The sequence below is a fragment of the Oncorhynchus tshawytscha genome, unplaced genomic scaffold (genome assembly GCF_018296145.1).
Source record: "Oncorhynchus tshawytscha isolate Ot180627B unplaced genomic scaffold, Otsh_v2.0 Un_scaffold_3036_pilon_pilon, whole genome shotgun sequence".
Lineage (NCBI taxonomy): Eukaryota > Metazoa > Chordata > Actinopteri > Salmoniformes > Salmonidae > Oncorhynchus > Oncorhynchus tshawytscha.
The window spans coordinates 161,647-183,813 of NW_024609778.1; the positions used below are offsets into that span (position 1 = coordinate 161,647).

At 48.4% G+C, this 22,167-nt stretch overlaps 1 protein-coding gene across 1 annotated transcript; it reads left to right on the top strand.

Annotated features, from left to right (window-relative positions):
• Window positions 1–4: 4 nt before the first annotated feature.
• ttc17 (tetratricopeptide repeat domain 17) lies at window positions 5–22,099 on the top strand. The gene is made up of 24 exons (XM_042317943.1): window positions 5–215; window positions 1,183–1,272; window positions 1,596–1,765; window positions 3,234–3,345; window positions 3,433–3,564; window positions 3,771–3,880; window positions 4,117–4,264; window positions 6,802–6,941; window positions 7,645–7,805; window positions 9,420–9,679; window positions 9,803–9,918; window positions 10,589–10,742; window positions 10,989–11,060; window positions 11,227–11,451; window positions 13,125–13,311; window positions 15,046–15,195; window positions 15,428–15,675; window positions 16,707–16,863; window positions 17,154–17,274; window positions 19,427–19,586; window positions 20,066–20,149; window positions 20,286–20,405; window positions 20,571–20,714; window positions 21,597–22,099. Exons 1-24 carry the CDS (start codon window positions 48–50, stop codon window positions 21,726–21,728), a joined length of 3,561 nt encoding a protein of 1,186 aa, XP_042173877.1. The 5' UTR covers window positions 5–47; the 3' UTR covers window positions 21,729–22,099.
• Window positions 22,100–22,167: the final 68 nt, after the last annotated feature.

Sequence of the window (22,167 nt, forward strand, 5' to 3'; positions counted from 1 at the left end):
TTCTTCTTCTTCTTCTGCCACAACACATCTGTAAAGAAGACAGAAAAATGGCGGACCTCAGGAAAATCAGTTCTGGGTCTCTGCCCTATGTAAACGTTTCCCGAAAAGTGTCAGTTCAAGGGAAGATTTTTATCCTACTCTGTATAATATTGGCCGAACCCGGAGGAGCTACCACCCACTGGGTTGTCACTGAAGATGGAAAAATTCAACAGCAAGTACGTTAACGGCCCGTGTTTATAACCGTATGTTGCTAGCTAGCTAACGATTTTATCACATATAGGTAGAACCCGTTTCTTTGACTTTACTGTTGCTAACATTTGCTAACACGGCTGAAGGCTCATACTAGCTTGTCAACCATCGATTGCCAATTAACTACTTATAAGTTCCTCTCTGGGACTTTTGCTAGCACAGTAATGCAGCAATGCTGACCCACAGATAAATAACGTTAGCTAAGTTAGTTAGAGAACGGGGTCTCTGAGTAAGCCAGAATTAACTTACATATTATCTAGATCTAACTAGCTAAAGGCATCCAATCATCCTAGAAAATCTGAAATAACGCAAACTAGTGATAGGTGATTGGTAGGTAGTAGGTTGGCAAGCTAGCTAATTAGCTACTGGGCTTAAAGATAATGGGCACAACAGAGCTGACAGACTCAGACTCGGCACATCCAGCTAACTAGTAGTTCTGATGCAACCAATAGTTTTGACATCCAGCACAATGTCAAAACTCTCTTGGTTGCATCGAAGCTAAGTGAATTTAATGTAAAATTGTGCTTCAGGCTTGATGTAAGCCCATAAATAAAAGGGGTTTAAATCAAATAATATTTGATGTAACCTTTGTAGCTATACACAACTAATCTAATGTATCCACTTACAAGTGACGTTTAGAAGGACATTAAATGTTCAGACTATTTAGCCATTGACATTCTGTTCAGCTGTGGCCAAACTATCTAAAATGGATGGATTGGGGGGAAAACAAAGATGACCAACCGCTACTACTACGTAATTACGGTGTCAAATCAGCCAGGTTCCTCTGCTTCAATTCTGTTTTGGTGTTGTCTCACTTCACGTGTACTGTGGTCAGCGGACTCAGAGGTCTTTAGTCTTAGGGGTCGAGTCATAGAGTGGAAACAAGTACTATCACTGTTTATTTTAAGACTAACATTTTCAGTTTTTTTGCAGGTTGACTCTCCTTTAAATCTTAAACATCCACATGACCTTGTCATCTTCATGCGACAGGAGACCCGTGTTAACTACCTGAAGAAGTTAGAGGTGATGATCATCTTTTAATGACTACCTCACTGTGCTCATAGCGTATTGCTCTACTTCCTGGTTTTACAATGTTAGTCCAAGGCCACTGTGTTAAACATCTATACTGCTGTGCTCTCCCTTACTTGAAAGATGCAATATCTCCAATAGTCACTGCTGTTCAATAGTCATTTAATACTCATTGATTATTGAAGAATATATTGGATCACATCAGATGGGGCAACCTGTCTTCCTTTCTTCATGTCCCAGTGAGATATAGCATTGCTTCCAAATCAAGCCACACTGAAAGGTCTGAATCTCATGTCTCTGACCCCTGCTTTGTTCAGAAGCAGCTTGTCGCTCAGAAGATTCACATTGAGGAGAATGAGGACAGGGACACGGGCTTGGAGCAGAGGCACTATAAAGAGGATACCGACTGTGTCATGGCTAAAGTACCCCTGGGAGACTTGGATCTCTACGATGGTACCTACATCTCCCTGGAGAGTAAAGACATCAGGTAAGCCCAGGCTGTGCACTCTTGACCAATCATTTGGTTGTTACTAATGTGCCCTCACATAACTCATTATCAAGGGGAAGCACTGATAAGGGATGTTGACATATGTCATCTGGGCCGTGTAACGAATCCATTGGTCGCGCTCCAAAACGGCTTCATCTTATCATTGACATTGACCGATGACATGTCATTTTTTGGGAGATTTTCAACAACATACAATATACACGCATTGGATGATCACATCACGTATGTCATGACACTACAGCACAAAACAAAATCAACTTTTATACAAACAAATATATATTTGTTTTAATTTAACATTTATTTAACTACGCAAGTCAGTTAAGAACAAATTCTTATTTACAACGACAGCCTAGGAACAGTGGGTTAGCTGCCTTGTTCAGGGGCAGAACGACATCTTTTTAGCTTGTCAGCTCAGGGATTCGATCTAGCAACCTTTCGGTTACTGGCCCATCGCTCTAACCACTAGGCTACTTGCTGGTTACTGGCCCATCGCTCTAACCACTAGACTACTTGCTGGTTACTGGCCCATCGCTCTAACCACTAGGCTACTTGCTGGTTACTGGCCCATCGCTCTAACCACTAGGCTACTTGCTGGTTACTGGCCCATCGCTCTAACCACTAGGCTACTTGCTGGTTACTGGCCCATCGCTCTAACCACTAGGCTACTTGCTGGTTACTGGCCCATCGCTCTAACCACTAGGCTACTTGCTGGTTACTGGCCCAAGTCTCTAACCACTAGGCTACTTGCTGGTTACTGACCCATCGCTCTAACCACTAGCTCTAACCACTAGGCTACTTGCTGGTTACTGGCCCATCGCTCTAACCACTTGGCTACTTGCTGGTTACTGGCCCATCGCTCTAACCACTAGGCTACTTGCTGGTTACTGGCCCATCGCTCTAACCACTAGGCTACCTGCTGGTTACTGGCCCATCGCTCTAACCACTAGGCTACTTGCTGGTTACTGGCCCATCGCTCTAACCACTAGGCCTGCTGGTTACTGGCCCATCGCTCTAACCACTAGGCTACTTGCTGGTTACTGGCCCATCGCTCTAACCACTAGGCTACCTGCTGGTTACTGGCCCATCGCTCTAACCACTAGGCTACCTGCCGCCCATAAATAAACAATGGAAGTATTTGCATACTGTCAGAAGTCATTATTAGAACACACAAAGTGATATTCGAACATTGGAGAACGTAGGTTGTTTACAAGAGAACAAGTATTCTTGATGACACCCTGGTGATGAGAAATCAACAAAGATTTCTGATAGAATAAACCATGATGGCTTGTCTTTCACATCTAGATCAACATGTCCTACATCAACAGGCATTTTAAACAGCTACATGATACAAGTCAACCACTGGTTACCTTTTCTGCTCTTGTTCCCCCTCTTCTGCTGGACACTACACTAATGCTCCCTGGACCTTGACTATGGATGTTTCTTTCAGCCCTGAGGATTACGTAGATTTTAGGTCCCCTCTACCCCCGGATCTGGAGAAGCCTGACTGTGCCAGAGTATTTGAGCTCCCATATAGTATCCACGGTTTCCAGCATCTCCGGGTGAGTTGAAGGGGAAAGCAAACCTGCTTGTTAATGCGATTGCACATACTTGTCTGGATCTGTGCCATATAGGTCTATGTTTTCCAGGGCGTGCAGGAACAGGTGAACCTCACATCTCCTCTGCTCTCTAAAGAGGACCCCATTTTTGGCTCCCTGTCCCACAAACTGGGCAGCAACATGGATGAGGTGGGCCATCGCATCCAGCAGGGCCTACTGAGGGTACGTTGTGCTCTATCGCCACTCTTCACACTCACCAACACTGTCTGGTCTGTTTTTATTGGTTTACATATAGCCGCATGGGATTACTTTGAACTTTTATGCACTGATTTGTTCAATGTTATAAATGGACAGTCACTTTTTTAATAGTGTTCTGGTTTGACTTTCATATAGTTCCCTTCTGATGACCTGTTTGTTGTGTTGTCCAGAACTCCTCATCCTGGGTGCTGTATAACCTGGCGTCGTTCTACTGGAGGATAAAGAATGAGCCTAGGCGGGCGGTGGACTGTGTGATCCGGGCCCTGCACTTCTCACCCAGGTACGAACAAAGGAAAACTCAGCTTGTCGGGCATTAGGGTCATGTTCATTAGGACACACGATGTTAAGCACTTTGCAATGGAAAACTAAATGAACCTTTCTTATTGGACAAGTCCTAGTATTCCATAATGTTGTCTGCCCTTTGGTGGCCAATGAACATGTCCCAGCTATGGTTATTCAACATTCAAACAGTGGATCATATAACAGTTTTAAGTCCCATTCTCGTTGTGTATCCAGGCAGCACAAGGACCTGGCCCTGGTGAACATGGCCAACATCCTGCACAGGGCCCACTTCTCTGCTGATGCTGCCATCGTGGCTCACACTGCCCTGGATTTGACCTCTGACCTTCTCACCAGCCACTACACCCTGGGCAACATCTACGCAGTGAGTTACAGCACCACTAGTAGATGCACTGAATACAAGCCAAGAGATAACACGTTAAAGAGATTCCACTTGTTTCCAAGTTGGTTCCTGATGGAATACACACAAGACAGACAAAACCACAGAAAGCTAGCTGTACGACATCATCATCTGGTTTCATCAACAGTTGCAGCTCTATCATTCCCATTGAGGCACCATTCTACATCATGTGTAGTGAAACGGTACTAGCATCTATCAAGAGAACAGCAGGGGTCCAAGCACTGACCCTTGAGGAACACCGAAGTCAGTTTTTAGGGATGTCTAATGACGATAAAGAAAGCAGGCATTAGGTGATTTAAACCAAATGTAGACTTTAAATAGAACACCTGGTTCTGCAACATTTGTTTCCACTACGTTTTAACATTTCTGGAGGGACGTTGACGTAGAGTTGTGTTGGTTTATGTTCACATACAGTCTGTTTTTAATGTTTTCACTACATCGACACTTACAGTAGGATGATACACTTACAGTAGGATGATACACTAGGCTGATACACTGACACGAGGCTGATACACGAGGCTGATACACTGACACGAGGCTGATACACTGACACGAGGCTGATACACTGACACGAGGCTGATACACTGACAGGAGGCTTATACACGAGGCTGATACACTGACACGAGGCTGATACACTGACACGAGGCTGATACACTGACACGAGGCTGATACACTGACACTAGGAGCATACACTAGGCTGATACCCTGACACTAGGCTGATACCCTGACACTAGGCTGATACCCTGACACTAGGCTGATACCCTGACACTAGGCTGATACACTGACACTAGGCTGATACACTGACACTAGGCTGATACACTGACACTAGGCTGATACACTAGGCTGATACACTGACATGAGGCTGATACACTGACACTAGGATGATACACTAGGATGATACACTGACATTAGGATGATACACTAGGCTGATACACTGACAGGCGGCTTATACACGAGGCTGATACACTGACATGAGGCTGATAAACTGACACAAGGCTGATACACTAGGATGATACACTGACACGAGGCTGGTACACTGACACGAGGCTGGTACACTGACACTAGGTTGATACACTGACACTAGGATGATACACTGACACTAGGATGATACACTAGGATGATACACTGACACGAGGATGATACACTAGGCTGATACACTGACACTAGGGTGATACACTGACACGAGGCTGATACACTGACACTAGGAGCATACACTAGGCTGATACCCTGACACTAGGCTGATACCCTGACACTAGGCTGATACCCTGACACTAGGCTGATACCCTGACACTAGGCTGATACCCTGACACTAGGCTGATACCCTGACACTAGGCTGATACCCTGACACTAGGCTGATACCCTGACACTAGGCTGATACCCTGACACTAGGCTGATACACTAGGCTGATACACTGACATGAGGCTGATACACTAGGATGATACACTGACATGAGGCTGATACACTAGGATGATACACTGACATTAGGATGATACACTAGGATGATACACTGACAGGCGGCTTATACACGAGGCTGATACACTGACATGAGGCTGATACACTGACACAAGGCTGATACACTAGGATGATACACTGACACGAGGCTGGTACACTGACACGAGGCTGGTACACTGACACTAGGTTGATACACTGACACTAGGATGATACACTGACACTAGGATGATACACTAGGATGATACACTGACACGAGGATGATACACTAGGCTGATACACTGACACTAGGGTGATACACTAGGATGATACACTGACACGAGGCTGGTACACTGACACGAGGCTGGTACACTGACACGAGGCTGGTACACTGACACGAGGCTGGTACACTGACACGAGGCTGGTACACTGACACGAGGCTGGTACACTGACACGAGGCTGGTACACTGACACGAGGCTGGTACACTGACACGAGGCTGGTACACTGACACGAGGCTGGTACACTGGACACTGAGGCTGGTACACTGACACGAGGCTGGTACACTGACACGAGGCTGGTACACTGACACGAGGCTGGTACACTGACACGAGGCTGATACACTGACACTAGGCTGATACACTGACACTAGGCTGATACACTGACACGAGGCTGGTACACTGACACGAGGCTGGTACACTGACACGAGGCTGGTACACTGACACGAGGCTGATACACTGACACGAGGATGATACACTGACACGAGGATGATACACTAGGCTGATACACTGACACTAGGATGATACACTGACACTAGGATTTTTTACAAAACTGGAGTATAGCAATAATTTATCCAACAGGTATGCAGTGAATATGGATGTAGGATGTGACTGCAGTGCTTGTTGGCATGGTTTTCTTCAGGTGCTCAGGAAGTGTTTTCCTGCTGATTTATTGTCAATGTTACCGGCCCTGACCTTCAGTTCTCTCTCCATTTATACTAGACGAGTGAATCATCTCTAATAGATTATTTATCTCTGTCTGTCTCTACCTCCTGTCCTCTATCCTTTGTCTTTAGATGCTGGGGGAGTATAACCACTCAGTGCTGTGCTATGAGCAGGCTCTCCAGGCCCAGCCGGGCTTTGAGCAGGCCCTGAGGAGGAAGCACGCCGTCCTCTGTCAGCAGAAACTGGAGCAGCGCCTGGAGGCCCAACACAGGTAAAGGCACAGCGCCTCACTGCTCAGGGTGTGGTTAGGTTCATAGAGAGTGAGGAACCTTTTTGAAGGGGATATGATGGGAAGGGAAGTATTGTTGTGGACACAGACTTCCTCTTTATATGGCACAGGTTACAATGCTGAAAATACCCTGAGTCGACAAAACATTATGACCACCCGCTCTTTCCATGACAGACCGACCAGGGGAATCCTGGTGAAAGCTGTGATCCCTTATTGATGTCACTTGTTAAATCAACTTCTATCAGTGTAGATGAAGGAGAGGAGACGGGTTAAAAGAAGGATTTTTAAGCCTTGTGACAGTTCCGACATGGATTGTGTATGTGTGCCATTGAGGGTAAAGACAAAAGATTGAAGTGCCTTTGTGTCAAGAACTGCAATGCTGCTGTGTTTTTCACGCCCAACAGTTTCCTGTGTGTATACAGAATGGTCCACCACCCAAAGGACATCCAGCCAACTTGACACAACTGTGGGAAGCATTGGAGTCAACATGGGTCAGCATCCCTGTGGAACGCTTTCAACACCTTGTAGAGTCCATGCCCCGACGAATTGAATCTGTTCTGAGGGCAACGGGAGCCACTCGATATTAGGAAGGTGTTCTTAATGTTTTGTACACTCTGTGTATAACAGCACAGTGACCTGTCAGTAGGCCTCGGGCTAGCTATATGTGATCTGTCACACCCCCCAGGTCTCTGCAGCGCACGCTGAACGAGCTGAAGGAATACCAGAAACAGCATGACCACTACCTGCGTCAGCAGGAGGCCCTGGACAAATACAAGCTGCTGCAGGAAGAGCAGATCCTCCGCAACATCATCCACGAGACCCAGATGGCCAAGGAGGCACAGCTGGGTGAGATGCTATACACACACACACTCGCACGCAATATATACTCACTCACACACTCGCACACTATATAAAAACACACTCGCACGCTATATACACACACACACACTCGCACGCTATATACACACACACACTCGCACGCTATATACACACACACACTCGCACGCAATATATACACACACTCGCATGCAATATACACACACACTCGCACGCAATACACACTCATGCAATACACAAACACACACACACACACACTTGCATGCAATATACACACACAAGGGTAATACACACACACTCATATGCAATACACACTCACAGATACACACACACACACACACACACACACACACACACACACACACACACACAGTGTATATGGATGAGCAGGCATCGTTCATCCATATACTTACATGAACATATTCTCATTCACCCCTTTAGATTGTGTGTATAAGGTAGTTGTTGGGGGGGATTGTTAGATGACTTGTTAGATATTACTACACTGTCGGAACTAGAACCTCAAGCATTTCGCTACACTCGCATTAACATCTGCTAACCAGGTGTATGTGACCAATAACATCTGCTAACCATGTGTATGTGACCAATAACATCTGTTAACCATGTGTATGTGACCAATAACATCTGTTAACCATGTGTATGTGACAAATAACATCTGTTAACCATGTGTATGTGACAAATAACATCTGTTAACCATGTGTATGTGACCAATAACATCTGTTAACCATGTGTATGTGACCAATAACATCTGTTAACCATGTGTATGTGACCAATAACATCTGTTGACCATGTGTATGTGACCAATAACATCTGTTAACCATGTGTATGTGACCAATAACATCTGTTAACCATGTGTATGTGACAAATAACATCTGTTAACCATGTGTATGTGACCAATAACATCTGTTAACCATGTGTATGTGACCAATAACATCTGTTAACCAGGTGTATGTGACCAATAACATCTGTTAACCATGTGTATGTGACCAATAACATCTGTTAACCATGTGTATGTGACAAATAACATCTGTTAACCATGTGTATGTGACAAATAACATCTGTTAACCATGTGTATGTGACCAATAACATCTGTTGACCATGTGTATGTGACCAATAACATCTGTTAACCATGTGTATGTGACCAATAACATCTGCTAATCATGTGTATGTGACCAATAACATCTGGTAACCATGTGTATGTGACCAATAACATCTGTTGACCATGTGTATGTGACCAATAACATCTGTTAACCATGTGTATGTGACCAATAACATCTGTTGACCATGTGTATGTGACCAATAACATCTGTTAACCATGTGTATGTGACCAATAACATCTGCTAACCATGTGTATGTGACCAATAACATCTGCTAACCATGTGTATGTGACCAATAACATCTGCTAACCATGTGTATGTGACCAATAACATCTGCTAACCAGGTGTATGTGACCAATAACATCTGGTAACCAGGTGTATGTGACCAATAACATTTGATTTGAGTTTTATATAAATGAATATGTCCATTTAGAGATGGTCAGTTAATTCTGTCTATTCACCTTGGTAAACATAACATAGTGCATCAATAATGAGTTGTTTTGTTCAGGCAACCACCAGATGTGTCGTCTGGGCCAACAACAGAGCAGCCTGTTCTGCCCCTTGGACCTGCCGGTGCGTTATCACCGTGGAGACCTGTTTGAGCACGTCCACCACATCCAGTTTGGAGAGGAGGTCTCTGTGGCGGGCAGCGTTGCTCTGGTGTCGGAGCCGAGCACCAACCAGACCACCAGCTCACACCTCCACCCCTCTGTGTCCGGAGACCCTGAGCCTGCAGCCCTCTGGGGCCACCAGGCCTCCCCCACCGAAGTGAGTTCAGACTGTGTGTGTGTTTAGCAGGATTTATTAGTGTGTGTGGATAGTGGGCTTTGTGCTGTTTGGCAGGACAGTCTAAAGGTTCTGTGGAGCTGACTGCGTGTGTTTTGTCTGTAGGACATTCAGAGGCTGCTGTGGCCTCGGAGGGCAGACTGTGCTGATGAGTTTCCTGTCATCCCCCCCGCCCACCTACTACCCACCTTCTACCTCCCACCTGAGACACAGGGCCCCAGGTTAGTGTGTTAGACACAGGGCCCCGGTTTAGCGTGTTAGACACTGGGCCCCGGTTTAGCGTGTTAGACACTGGGCCCCGGGTTAGCGTGTTAGACACTGGGCCCCGGTTTAGCGTGTTAGACACTGGGCCCCGGTTTAGCGTGTTAGACACTGGGCCCCGGGTTAGCGTGTTAGACACTGGGCCCCGGGTTAGCGTGTTAGACACTGGGCCCCGGGTTAGCGTGTTAGACACTGGGCCCCGGGTTAGCGTGTTAGACACTGGGCCCCAGTTTAGCGTGTTAGACACGGCCCCAGGTTAGCGTGTTAGACACTGGGCCCCGGGTTAGCGTGTTAGACACTGGGCCCCGGGTTAGCGTGTTAGACACTGGGCCCCGGGTTAGCGTGTTAGACACTGGGCCCCCGGGTTAGCGTGTTAGACACTGGGCCCCGGTTTAGCGTGTTAGACACTGGGCCCCCGGGTTAGCGTGTTAGACACTGGGCCCCGGGTTAGCGTGTTAGACACTGGGCCTCGGGTTTGTGTGTGCCTTTTGTGTGCCGTTTGTATCTTGAAGCCGTGTGTGTGCTGGTCGATTGTGTTGACTCGTAGAGCCTCTTCCTCAGCATGGTTTGTGTAACGTGATGTATGATATGACATTCATGTATTTGCTGACCTCACTGATGTGTGTTCAGCCTCCAGACGGTGCTGTATGGTACCGGACCCCCTCCCTCCTCCCTGGCTTCTCCAGATTGTGGCCCTGTGCTCCAGCCCCCTCCAGCTGACCTGCCTGCCTCTGTGGGCTGGACCTTGGAGGACAAGGAGCTGCCAGACCCCCACGCCACCCAGGTCAGTGCGTGTATTGGATAGGTGGTCTGTAACATCAACATATTTTAGAGACTGGGCTTTGGATTCAATACAATACCATCTTTATTAATCCATTATACAGAGACAACAGAAATGTGTTTTTGTCACAGTATCCATCTTCACCACTGGGAGCACCACTGAGTCAGCCACAGAGCAGCCCCACTGGAGCAGGGTTGAAGTGTGTCACTGTGCTGATCCTGTGTGTGTGTGTGTGTGGGGGGGGTGCAGGTACTGCTGTCTCGCAGCAGAGGCTGGAGTTTGGAGCAGGCTGGTGCCAGCATAGCCCGAGCCATGAAGAAGGTGAGCGCCGTAGAACAGAGAAACGTCCTTTCATATCAGACATATCCTCCTCTACTGTCCTGAGAAATGCGATGGCTTTGGGCTGTTCTGTCAGAATAAACAGCCTTCCACAGTTGTAATAGGAAATGATCCGTCTTCAGACAGTGTACATCCTCCTCTCCTCCAGGATAGCGCCCCTGGCTGGTTGCTCCAGAACGAGGCGGCGTTGTTCTGGCGGGCGAAGGGTAACGGTACCAGCTCGCTGCAGTGTCTGCGCCACTCCCTGGCCTCGGCTCCGCCCACCCAGCGCCACCTGCCCCTCGTCAACGCTGCCAATCTGCTTCTGCGCCACGGCCTCAGCGCCCACGCACACACTCTGCTGGAGGACGCCCTGGCACTCAACGCCTCTGAGGTACAAACACTTTTAACTACTTTATTTAAATCCACAAATCACATTACATTCGAGAAGGATTGAAACATTTCAAAGGTCTTTGTATGCGTGGACACTTAAGGATACAGAAAGCACCTTGTTCTTCAGACAGCCAGGCGACCCCTAACAGCTGACAAGGAGCAGTTCCTAGCCCTCTGCTTTGCGCCAGTCTTAGGCAGGCCTGCAGGCCACGCACTGTTAGGTGTTGTACCTGACTGAGAATACCAAATATCAGGACTACTAACAGCTTGCAGCTATATCTGAGGCTGTTCTAGTAGGATACGATGGACTGGTATTTCAGCAATGGTCTGCTTCACGTCACAATCAGATCACACTCTGCTGGAGGACACCTTGGTTCTCAACACCTCCGAGGTGTACACACACGCTCCTTTTCTTACATTCATATTCCTGTTCTTGCATGACATATATCCCGAGTGGCGCAGCGGTCTTTGGCACTGCGTCTCGGTGCAAAAGGCGTCACTACAGTCCCTGGTTTGAATCCAGGGATCACATCCGGCCATGATTGGGAGTCCCATAGGGTGGCACACAATTGGCCCAGCGTCGTCCGGATTTGGCCGGGGTAGGCCGTCATTGTAAATAAGAATTTGTTCTTATTTGACTTGCCTAGTTAAATAAAGGTTCAATTAAACCAGTTTTAAAGGGTCATACAGCACCTTTAGGAGTTATCCACAGTGTTCTCTAATGGGATGTTATGTAATGATATCCACAGTGTTCTCTAATGGGATGTTATGTAATGATGTCCACAGTGTTCTCTAATGGGATGTTATGTAATGATGTCCACAGTGTTCTCTAATGGGATGTTATGTAATGATGTCCACAGTGTTCTCTAATGGGATGTTATGTAATGATATCCACAGTATGGTCCCAATGTGATGTTATGTAATGATATCCACAGTGTTCTCTAATGGGATGTTATGTAATGATATCCACAGTGTTCTCTAATGGGATGTTATGTAATGATATCCACAGTATGGTCCTAATCCACAGTATGGTCCTAATCCACAGTATGGTCCCAATGGGATGTTATATAATGATATCCACAGTATGGTCCCAATGGGATGTTATATGATGATATCCACAGTATGGTCCCAATGGGATGTTATATAATGATATCCACAGTATGGTCCTAATGGGATGTTATATAATGATATCCACAGTATGGTCCCAATGGGATGTTATATAATGATATCCACAGTATGGTCTTAATCCACAGTATGGTCCCAATGGGATGTTATATAATGATATCCACAGTATGGTCCCAATGGGATGTTATATAATGATATCCACAGTATGGTCCCAATGGGATGTTATATAATGATATCCACAGTATGGTCCCAATGGGATGTTATATAATGATATCCACAGTATGGTCCCAATGGGATGTTATATAATGATATCCACAGTATGGTCCCAATGGGATGTTATATAATGATATCCACAGTATGGTCCCAATGGGATGTTATATAATGATATCCACAGTATGGTCCCAATGGGATGTTATATAATGATATCCACAGTATGGTCCTAATGGGATGTTATATAATGATATCCACAGTATGGTCCTAATGGGATGTTATATAATGATATCCATTCTAATGACTCTGTTTCCCTGCTCTCCTCTGGTCCCCTGGCAGCCCCACACTCTCCTGAGCCTGGTGAGCGTGAATCTGGCCCAGGGCAACGTGACCGGCGCCCTGGACCTGTTCCGCCAGACCCTGGCTCTCTCTGCCAGTTGTGCCCAGTGCCGTGCCAGCCTCCCCCTTCTGCGATGCCTGCAGTTCTACCCCTTCCTATACAACCTGCAGCGCTCACCATGTCCGCGTGAGTGCCCCAGTTCACCTCTCATGCCATACTTTATTGTCCATTGTTGTGGAAATTAATTTGGGAGGCCTGGGATAAGTGGTACTTGGCTTATTTTATTGTCTGTACCAACCTTCCCCTTTTGACCTCTGTCTGTCTTGTGTAAGGGGTGACAGTGTTGTAAATTCAAACTTTGACCTCTGTCTGACTATCTTGTCTAAACGCTTTAATATTAATCAGGTGATCAGCTGTAGTATTAGAGATAGATTCCAGGTCTATCTGCAGTCCACCCTCTGATTTTTGCTCTCTCTTTCTGTCTGTCTGTCTCTCTCTTTCTGTCTGTCTCTCTCTTTCTGTCTCTCTCTTTCTGTCTCTCTCTTTCTGTCTCTCTCTCTCTTTTTCTCTCTCTCTTTCTGCCTCTCTCTCTCTCTTTCTCTCTCTCTTCTGTCTCTCTCTCTCTTTCTCTCTCTCTCTTTCTGTCTGTCTCTCTCTCTCTTTCTGTCTCTCTCTTTCTGTCTCTCTCTCTCTTTCTCTCTCTTTCTCTGTCTCTCTCTTTCTGTCTCTCTCTTTCTCTTTCTCTCTCTCTCTCTTTCTGTCTCTCTCTCTTTCTGTCTCTCTTTCTTTCTGTCACTCTTTCTGTCTCTCTCTCTCTCTTTCTGTCACTCTTTCTGTCTCTCTCTCTCTCTTTCTGTCTCTTTCTCTCTCTCTCTCTCTCTCTGTCTCTTTCTGTCTCTCTCTTTCTGTCTGTTTCTCTCTCTCTTTCTGTCTCTCTCTCTTTTTCTCTCTCTCTTCTCTCTCTCTCTTTCTGTCTCTCTCTCTCTCTTTCTGTCTCTCTCTCTTTCTGTCTCTCTCTTTCTGTCTGTGTCTCTCTCTCTCTCTCTTTCTGTCTCTCTCTCTCTTTCTGTCTCTCTCTCTCTCTTTCTGTCTCTCTCTTTCTGTCTGTGTCTCTCTCTCTCTTTCTGTCTCTCTCTGTCTGTCTCTCTCTTCTTTCTCTCTTTCTCTCTCTTTCTGTCTCTCTCTTTCTGTCTCTCTCTCTCTTTCTGTCACTCTTTCTGTCTCTCTCTCTCTTTCTGTCACTCTTTCTGTCTCTCTCTCTCTTTCTGTCTCTCTCTTTCTGTCTGTCTCTCTCTCTCTCTTTCTGTCTGTCTCTCACTTTCTCTGTCTCTCTCTGTGTTTCTCTCTAGAATGTAGAGAAAAGAGGAAAGTGTTTTAAGTGGAGAAATGTTCCTCTCAATAATTGAAGCTGTTAAAAATAGTCCAGCTGCTGCTGCTTTTTAAAAAAGTCTATATTAGCCAATCAGACGCCAACCCTCTCACCATGTTTAGAACCTCCACACACACTTTCTATGTAGAGGTGAAAAGGTGCAGGGTTACAAGAGAGACCCGTCTCCACTATGATGTTCTGGTTTCTGTATCTGTTGCTTGAACGTCATGCACATGGTTGGAATGCCAGTGTAGTGGAGAAAGTGTGTGTGTGTGTGTGTGTGTGTGTGTGTGTGTGTGTGTGTGTGTGTGTGTGTGTGTGTGCTGATGGCTTTAGTGTGTGTGTGTGTGTGCTGATGGCTTTATGTGTGTGTGTGTGTGTGCTGATGGCTTTAGTGTGTGCTGATGGCTTTAGTGTGTGTGTGTGTGCTGATGGCTTTAGTGTGTGTGTGTGTGTGTGTGCGCTGATGGCTTTAGTGTGTGTGTGTGTGTGTGTGTGTGTGTGCTGATGGCTTTAGTGTGTGTGTGCTGATGGGTTGTGTGTGTCAACAGAGGGTGCTTTGTGTGTCGGTGAGGAGGATGTGACTCTACATCTAGATGAATGGGAGGCTGGCAGTAGACCGAAGCAGCAGGAGGACCCCACCACCACGGCTGCCCAGGCTCTGCCTGTCTCCACAGTGGAGGAAGCCCTCCTGTTTGAGAGTAAGACCCTTGTGATTTGGACTATGACTGTATGAAATCAAATGAACAGAACTGTTCATTGTGTTCTGCACACTCAGATGCTCAAACATCTGGGTCCTGTTCATTAGGGCACTGTAGCAAAACGTTTTGAAACGGAAAAACTACAAATGTCATGTTAAACCCTCCCTGTTTCTGTCCGTTTTCTTCCGTTTGGTACCTAATGAACAGGACCCTGCCTTTCTGTTTGTAACAGAGGTGGTGCTGGACAGTAACGGCTCTGGAGAGGCAAGCCAACAGCCTGGAGGAGGAGAGAGGGATGAGGAGGAGTGGCAGCTGAAGGAGGAGCTGATGGGGGCCTTCGAGGGGGCTCTGGACGTGGGGGGCAAGCGGGGCGACCTGAGGGGCATCCGCGTGCTGAAGAACGACCGGGTGATGGGAGCAGGCCGGAGCGGAGGAGGGCCCTGCTTCGGGAACTGTGAGGATGACGAGGGGGCTGAGTGGGTAGGTGTCCTGTCCTGAGTAACTACCATGATGCAATATAGAGACAGACAGGGGGCTGAGTGGTACATGTCCTGTCCTGAGTAACTACCATGATGTAATATAGAGACAGACAGGGGGCTGAGTGGTACATGTCCTGTCCTGAGTAACTACCATGATGTAATATAGAGACAGACAGGGGGCTGAGTGGTACATGTCCTGTCCTGAGAAACTACCATGATGTAATATAGAGACAGACAGGGGGCTGAGTGGTACATGTCCTGTCCTGAGTAACTACCATGATGTAATATAGAGACAGACAGGGGGCTGAGTGGTACATGTCCTGTCCTGAGTAACTACCATGATGTAATATAGAGACAGACAGTGGTACATGTCCTGTCCTGGGGTAATATGAGGGGTGGTACATGTCCTGTTCTGAGAAACTACCATGATGTAATATAGATGACAGACAGACAGACAGGGGCTGAGTGGTACATGTCCTGAGAAACTACCATGATGTAATATAGAGACAGACAGGGGGCTGAGTGGTACATGTCCTGTCCTGAGAAACTACCATGGTGCAGAATAGTGGTACAGAGTAACTACAGAGACAGGGGGCTGAGTGGTACATGTCCTGAGTAACTACCATGATGTAATATAGAGACAGACAGGGGCTGAGTGGTACATGTCCTGTCCTGAGTAAACTACCATGGTGTAATATAGAGACAGACAGGGGGCTGAGTGGTACATGTCCTGAGTACCATGATGTCCTGAGTGGTAACTACCATGATGTAATATAGAGAGAGACAGGGGGCTGAGTGGTACATGTCCTGTCCTGAGTAACTACCATTATGTAATATAGAGACAGACAGGGGGCTGAGTGGTACATGTCCTGTCCTGAGTAACTACCATGGTGTAATATAGAGACAGACAGGGGGCTGAGTGGTACATGTCCTGTCCTGAGTAACTACCATGATGTATATAAAGTTCTGTCCAAACAGTAGCCAGGCCCCAGCCCAACATCCCCTCCTCTCTGTGTTCCTGGTCCTCCACAGATCACATTCCAGGTGAAGCGTGTGAGGAAGCCCAAGGCGGACAGCCCTGAGGTCTGGGGCAGTGCTGAGGACACCCTGCAGGGGGAGACATTGCTCTCTGGAGGCCACTCTGTCCTGGAGATCAGCGGCCCCACCATCCCGTCCCCCGGGCCCTCAGGTAATTAACAGCCTGCATGCTCACAGACAAACTCACACTGACAATCTCAATTGTATTTACTTGACTCCTCGTGCCCTCTCGCCGCCTCCTCAAAACCCATTGGAGAAGAAGGCCAGTTGGGAGGGACCTCTGACTTTAACATCCAATGGGTTCTGAGAAGGATGCGAGGAATCAAGGAAATACAATTTGAGATTCTCACATAAAGACAGTTATTTTAGATCTTCATCATTGAACCATACTAAGAGTGTGTGTGTGTGTGTGTGTGTGTGTGTGTGTGTGTGTGTGTGCAGGGCGATGGAGGGACTATACCGGTCTGGGCTGGCCGGGGCCAGAGGAGTGCCAGAGAACACGCAGGGTAGACCTCACCACCGTGGCCAGTACCTGGCTGGCCGTGTCTGCCAAGAACATCGAGTCAGTACCAACCTTCCCCTTTGACCTCTGTCTGTCTTGTGTAAGGGGTTAGGACAGTGTTGTAAATTCAACCTTTGAACTCTGTCTGGTTATCTCATAGATAACTATATATAGTGTGTGTGTGTGACCGTGGTTTCCCAACCCTCCCCTGGGGAATCTACCTCCCGGTCCACATTGTTCCAACCCTCCCCTGGGGAATCTACCTCCCGGTCCACATTTGTTCCAACCCTCCCCTGGGGAATCTACCTCCCGGTCCACATGGTTCCAACCCTCCCCTGGGGAATCTACCTCCCGGTCCACATTGTTCCAACCCTCCCCTGGGGAATCTACCTCCCGGTCCACATTGTTCCAACCCTCCCCTGGGGAATCTACCTCCCGGTCCACATTGTTCCAACCCTCCCCTGGGGAATCTACCTCCCGGTCCACATTGTTCCAACCCTGTACTGACAGCTAATTCAACTAACTAATAAATTAGTAAAATGTTGACTGCCACTGAAGTCAGTTGGGAATCACTTTATTAGGACTTAAAGGGATAGTTGGTGTTTTAAACTCTATTTTATTTTTTTATTTCTATGTCTCTGTGCCGTATGAAGCACGGTCGTGTCTGGAGCCATTGCTCACTAGCCCAGTGACAGGAAGTCTACTGTAGCAACTAGCATAAAACTACCTTCAACTTCCTCCAAACTGTACACATAACATTGGTAACCATGACTTCATCTGACTCTGGGGAAGGAGATAGTTCAACATTTTGGCAAAATAAATATCTTCTTAACATCCTAAGCCACTTTTTAATTAGAAAAATGTCTAAAGTTCTATTCCCCCTCCCTCGCTGTTCTCTCGTTTTCCCTCGCTGTTCTCTCGTTTCCCCCCTCCCCCCCTCCCCCGCTGTTCTCTCGTTTCCCCCTCCCTCGCTGTTCTCTCGTTTCCCCCTCCCGCTGTTCTCTCGTTTCCCCCCCTCCCGCTGTTCTCTCGTTTCCCCCCTCCCGCTGTTCTCTCGTTTCCCCCCTCTGTTCTCTCGTTCCCCCCTCTGTTCTCTCGCTCCCCCTCTGTTCTCTCGCTCCCCCTCTGTTCTCTCGCTCCCCCTCTGTTCTCTCGCTCCCCCTCTGTTCTCTCGCTCCCCCTCTGTTCTCTCGCTCCCCCTCTGTTCTCTCGCTTCCCCCTCTGTTCTCTGTTCCCTCTGTTCTCTCGTTTCCCCCTCCCTCGCTGTTCTCTCGTTTCCCCCTCCCCCGCTGTTCTCTCGGTTCTCTCATTTCCCCCCTCCCTCGCTGTTCTCTCGTTCCCCCCCCTCTGTTCTCTCGCTTCCCCCCCCCGCTGTTCTCTCGTTCCCCCTCCCCGCTGTTCTCTCGGTTCCCCCTCCCTCGCTGTTCTCTCATTTCCCCCTCCCGCTGTTCTCTCGTTTCCCCCTCCCTCTGTTCTCTCTCTCCCCCTCTGTTCTCTCGTTTCCCCCTCCCTCGCTGTTCTCTCGTTTCCCCCTCCCCCGCTGTTCTCTCGGTTCTCGTTTCCCCGCTGTTCTCTCGGTTCTCTCGTTTCCCCCTCCCTCGCTGTTCTCGTTTCCCCCCTCGCTGTTCTCCGTTTCCCCCTCCCTCGCTGTTCTCTCGTTTCCCCCTCCCTCGCTGTTCTCTCGTTTCCCCCCTCCCTCGCTGTTCTCTCGTTTCCCCCCTCTGTTCTCTCGCTTCCCCCTCCCCCGCTGTTCTCTCGGTTCCCCCTCCCCCGCTGTTCTCTCGTTTCCCCCTCTGTTCTCTCGCTTCCCTCCCCCGCTGTTCTCTCGGTTCCCCCTCCCTCGCGGTTCTCTCATTTCCCCCCCTCCCTCGCGGTTCTCTCGTTTCCCCCTCCCTCGCGGTTCTCTCGCTTCCCCCTCCCTCTGTTCTCTCGCTTCCCCCCTCTGTTCTCTCGTTTCCCCCCCTCTGTTCTCTCGTTTCCCCCCGGTTCTCTCGTTTCCCCCTCCCTCGCTGTTCTCTCGTTTCCCCCTCCCTCCCTCGCTGTTCTCTCGTTTCCCCCTCCCTCCCTCGCTGTTCTCTCGTTTCCCCCTCCCTCCCTCGCTGTTCTCTCGTTTCCCCCTCCCTCCCTCGCTGTTCTCTCGTTTCCCCCTCCCCCGCTGTTCTCTCGTTTCCCCCTCCCCCCGCTGTTCTCTCGTTTCCCCCTCCTTCCGCAGCATCACGGAACACATAGACTTTACCACTCCACTCCAGGAGCCTGCGGTGGAGCCATTGTGCAACGCCAACCTGGCTGCCAGCATGCACACCCTGGACCACCTGGCTGGCGTGGCCAACCGCGCCGCCATCCACTACACCGGAGAGAGTCAACTCAGAGAGGTAGGAGACAGAGAGAGTCAACTCTGAGAGGTAGGAGACAGAGAGAGTCAACTCTGAGAGGTAGGAGACAGAGAGAGTCAACTCTGAGAGGTAGGAGACAGAGAGAGTCAACTCTGAGAGGTAGGAGACAGAGAGAGTCAACTCTGAGAGGTAGGAGACAGAGAGAGTCAACTCTGAGAGGTAGGAGACAGAGAGAGTCAACTCTGAGAGGTAGGAGACAGAGAGAGTCAACTCTGAGAGGTAGGAGACAGAGAGAGTCAACTCTGAGAGGTAGGAGACAGAGAGAGTCAACTCTGAGAGGTAGGAGACAGAGAGAGTCAACTCTGAGAGGGAGGGGACAGAGAGAGTCAACTCAGAGAGGTAGGGGACAGAGAGAGTCTACTCTGAGAGGGAGGGGACAGAGTCTCTCACATCTCACCAGTCTTTATCATTTCACTGTTCTGCCATGATCCTCAACCGGATTTCCGTTTGTCATTCAGGTTCTACAGAATCTGGGCAAAGATAAGTTCTCCCCTCAGTCCTTTGAGCAGGTGGGCACGCGCATCGCCAAGGTCTTGGAGAAGGTAGGTGTTTGTGGAGGTGGCAGCTGCCCTTCAGGCTATTCTACAACCCTGTTTCACCCAAATCACAGCATCTTCCGGCAGTATAAAGATCAATAAAATCCTGCAGACAAATGAAAGTCTCTCCTCTCCTGAGCAGAACCAGACATCGTGGGTCTTGTCCAGCATGTCTGCTCTCTACTGGAGGGTGAAGGGTCAGGGCAAGAGGGCCATCGACTGCCTACGCCAAGCCCTCCACTACGCCCCGCACCACATGAAGGTAACATGGACTGAGACTTGCCCAATAATAACACACACGTTTGTTTTCCTTTGCAAAACGTCTTTCTACTGTGTGAACTGCTGAACATGACCCTGTGCTTTAGGGCTGTGTGATAATCAGTATCTCTCTCTCCTTCCCTCCCTCCTTCCCCGCCCTCCCTCTCAGGATGTACCTCTGATCAGCCTGGCCAACATCTTCCAGAACGCGCGGCTGTGGGAGGACGCTCTGACCGTGGCCCGCATGGCTGTGGAGATCGCCCCGCACTTCGTTGTCAACCACTTCACCCTCGCCAATGTCTACATCGCCATGGTGAGCCCACCACCATGGGAACGGACCAGCATTGTTGTCATGGCCTGGCCATGAGTCGTCTGGTTCAGGGTCTGTCGTCTGGTTTAGGTCTGTCTGTTGTCTGGTTCAGTGTCTGTTGTCTGGTTCAGTGTCTGTCGTCTGGTTCATGGTCTGTCGTCTGGTTCATGGTCTGCCGTTTGGTTCATGGTCTGTCGTCTGGTTCGGGGTCTGTCGTCTGGTTCATGGTCTGTCGTCTGGTTTAGGTCTGTCTGTTGTCTGGTTCAGTGTCTGTTGTCTGGTTCATGGTCTGTCGTCTGGTTTAGGTCTGTCTGTTGTCTGGTTTAGGTCTGGTTCAGTGTCTGTTGTCTGGTTCAGTGGTCTGTTGTCTGGTTCATGGTCTGCCGTTTGGTTCATGGTCTGGTTCATGGTCTGGTTCATGGTCTGCCGTCTGGTTCAGGGTCTGTCGTCTGGTTCGGGGTCTGTCGTCTGGTTCGGGGTCTGTCGTCTGGTTCGGGGTCTGTCGTCTGGTTCGGGGTCTGTCGTCTGGTTCAGGGTCTGTCGTCTGGTTCAGGGTCTGCCGTCTGGTTCAGGGTCTGTCGTCTGGTTTAGGTGCTTAATTCCCTTCAAGTGTCAGTGGTTGTGAAGCAGGTTATTTATGCTGGTATTGGTAAGTGTGTGTGTGTGTGTGGAATCTTTTGCTGGTTGCGTGTCAGGTGGGTGTGTTGAAGAATGCTAATGCTGCTGCTAATGCTGCTGTGTCAAATGATGACATGAGTATGAATTGTGGTAATTTGTGTAAATACTGATCAGTTGTATTTATTATTCCTTGTTCACTGTGTGTGTGTGTGTGTGTGTGTGTGTGTGTGTGTGTGTGTGTGTGTGTGTGTGTGTGTGTGTCTCCAGGAGGAGTTTGAGAAGGCCATGCGCTGGTATGAGTCCACTCTCGAGCTGCAGCCAGAGTTTGCCCCTGCCAAGGACCGCCTGAGAACCATCCAGTGTTACCTGCTAACCAAGAAGGACCGCCGTCTACCCTGAGACGACTCCACAGGAGAAGCCCTCGGCACACACTCACCATACACACATACAAAAACATAACTTACAGTAGTTACTCACAACAAATCGGTTGTTGATTTTTGTATTTTTTTTTCAATGTTTTTTTTAAGTCATTACCATATAATTTATGTCCAAAGGAATTCGGGGGTTCCATTCGCTGTGACCTCAGACTCTGGTCGTAGGGGTTAAAACCAACCACTTCCATTCGCTGTGACCTCAGACTCTGGTCGTAGGGGGTAAAACCAACCACTTCCATTCGCTGTGACCTCAGACTCTGGTCGTAGGGGGTAAAACCAACCACTTCCATTCGCTGTGACCTCAGACTCTGGTCGTAGGGGGTAAAACCAACCACTTCCATTCGCAATTCTATTTGGAAGCTTTGGGATGTATCCCATCATTCAGCCTCCCTGTCCCATAGACT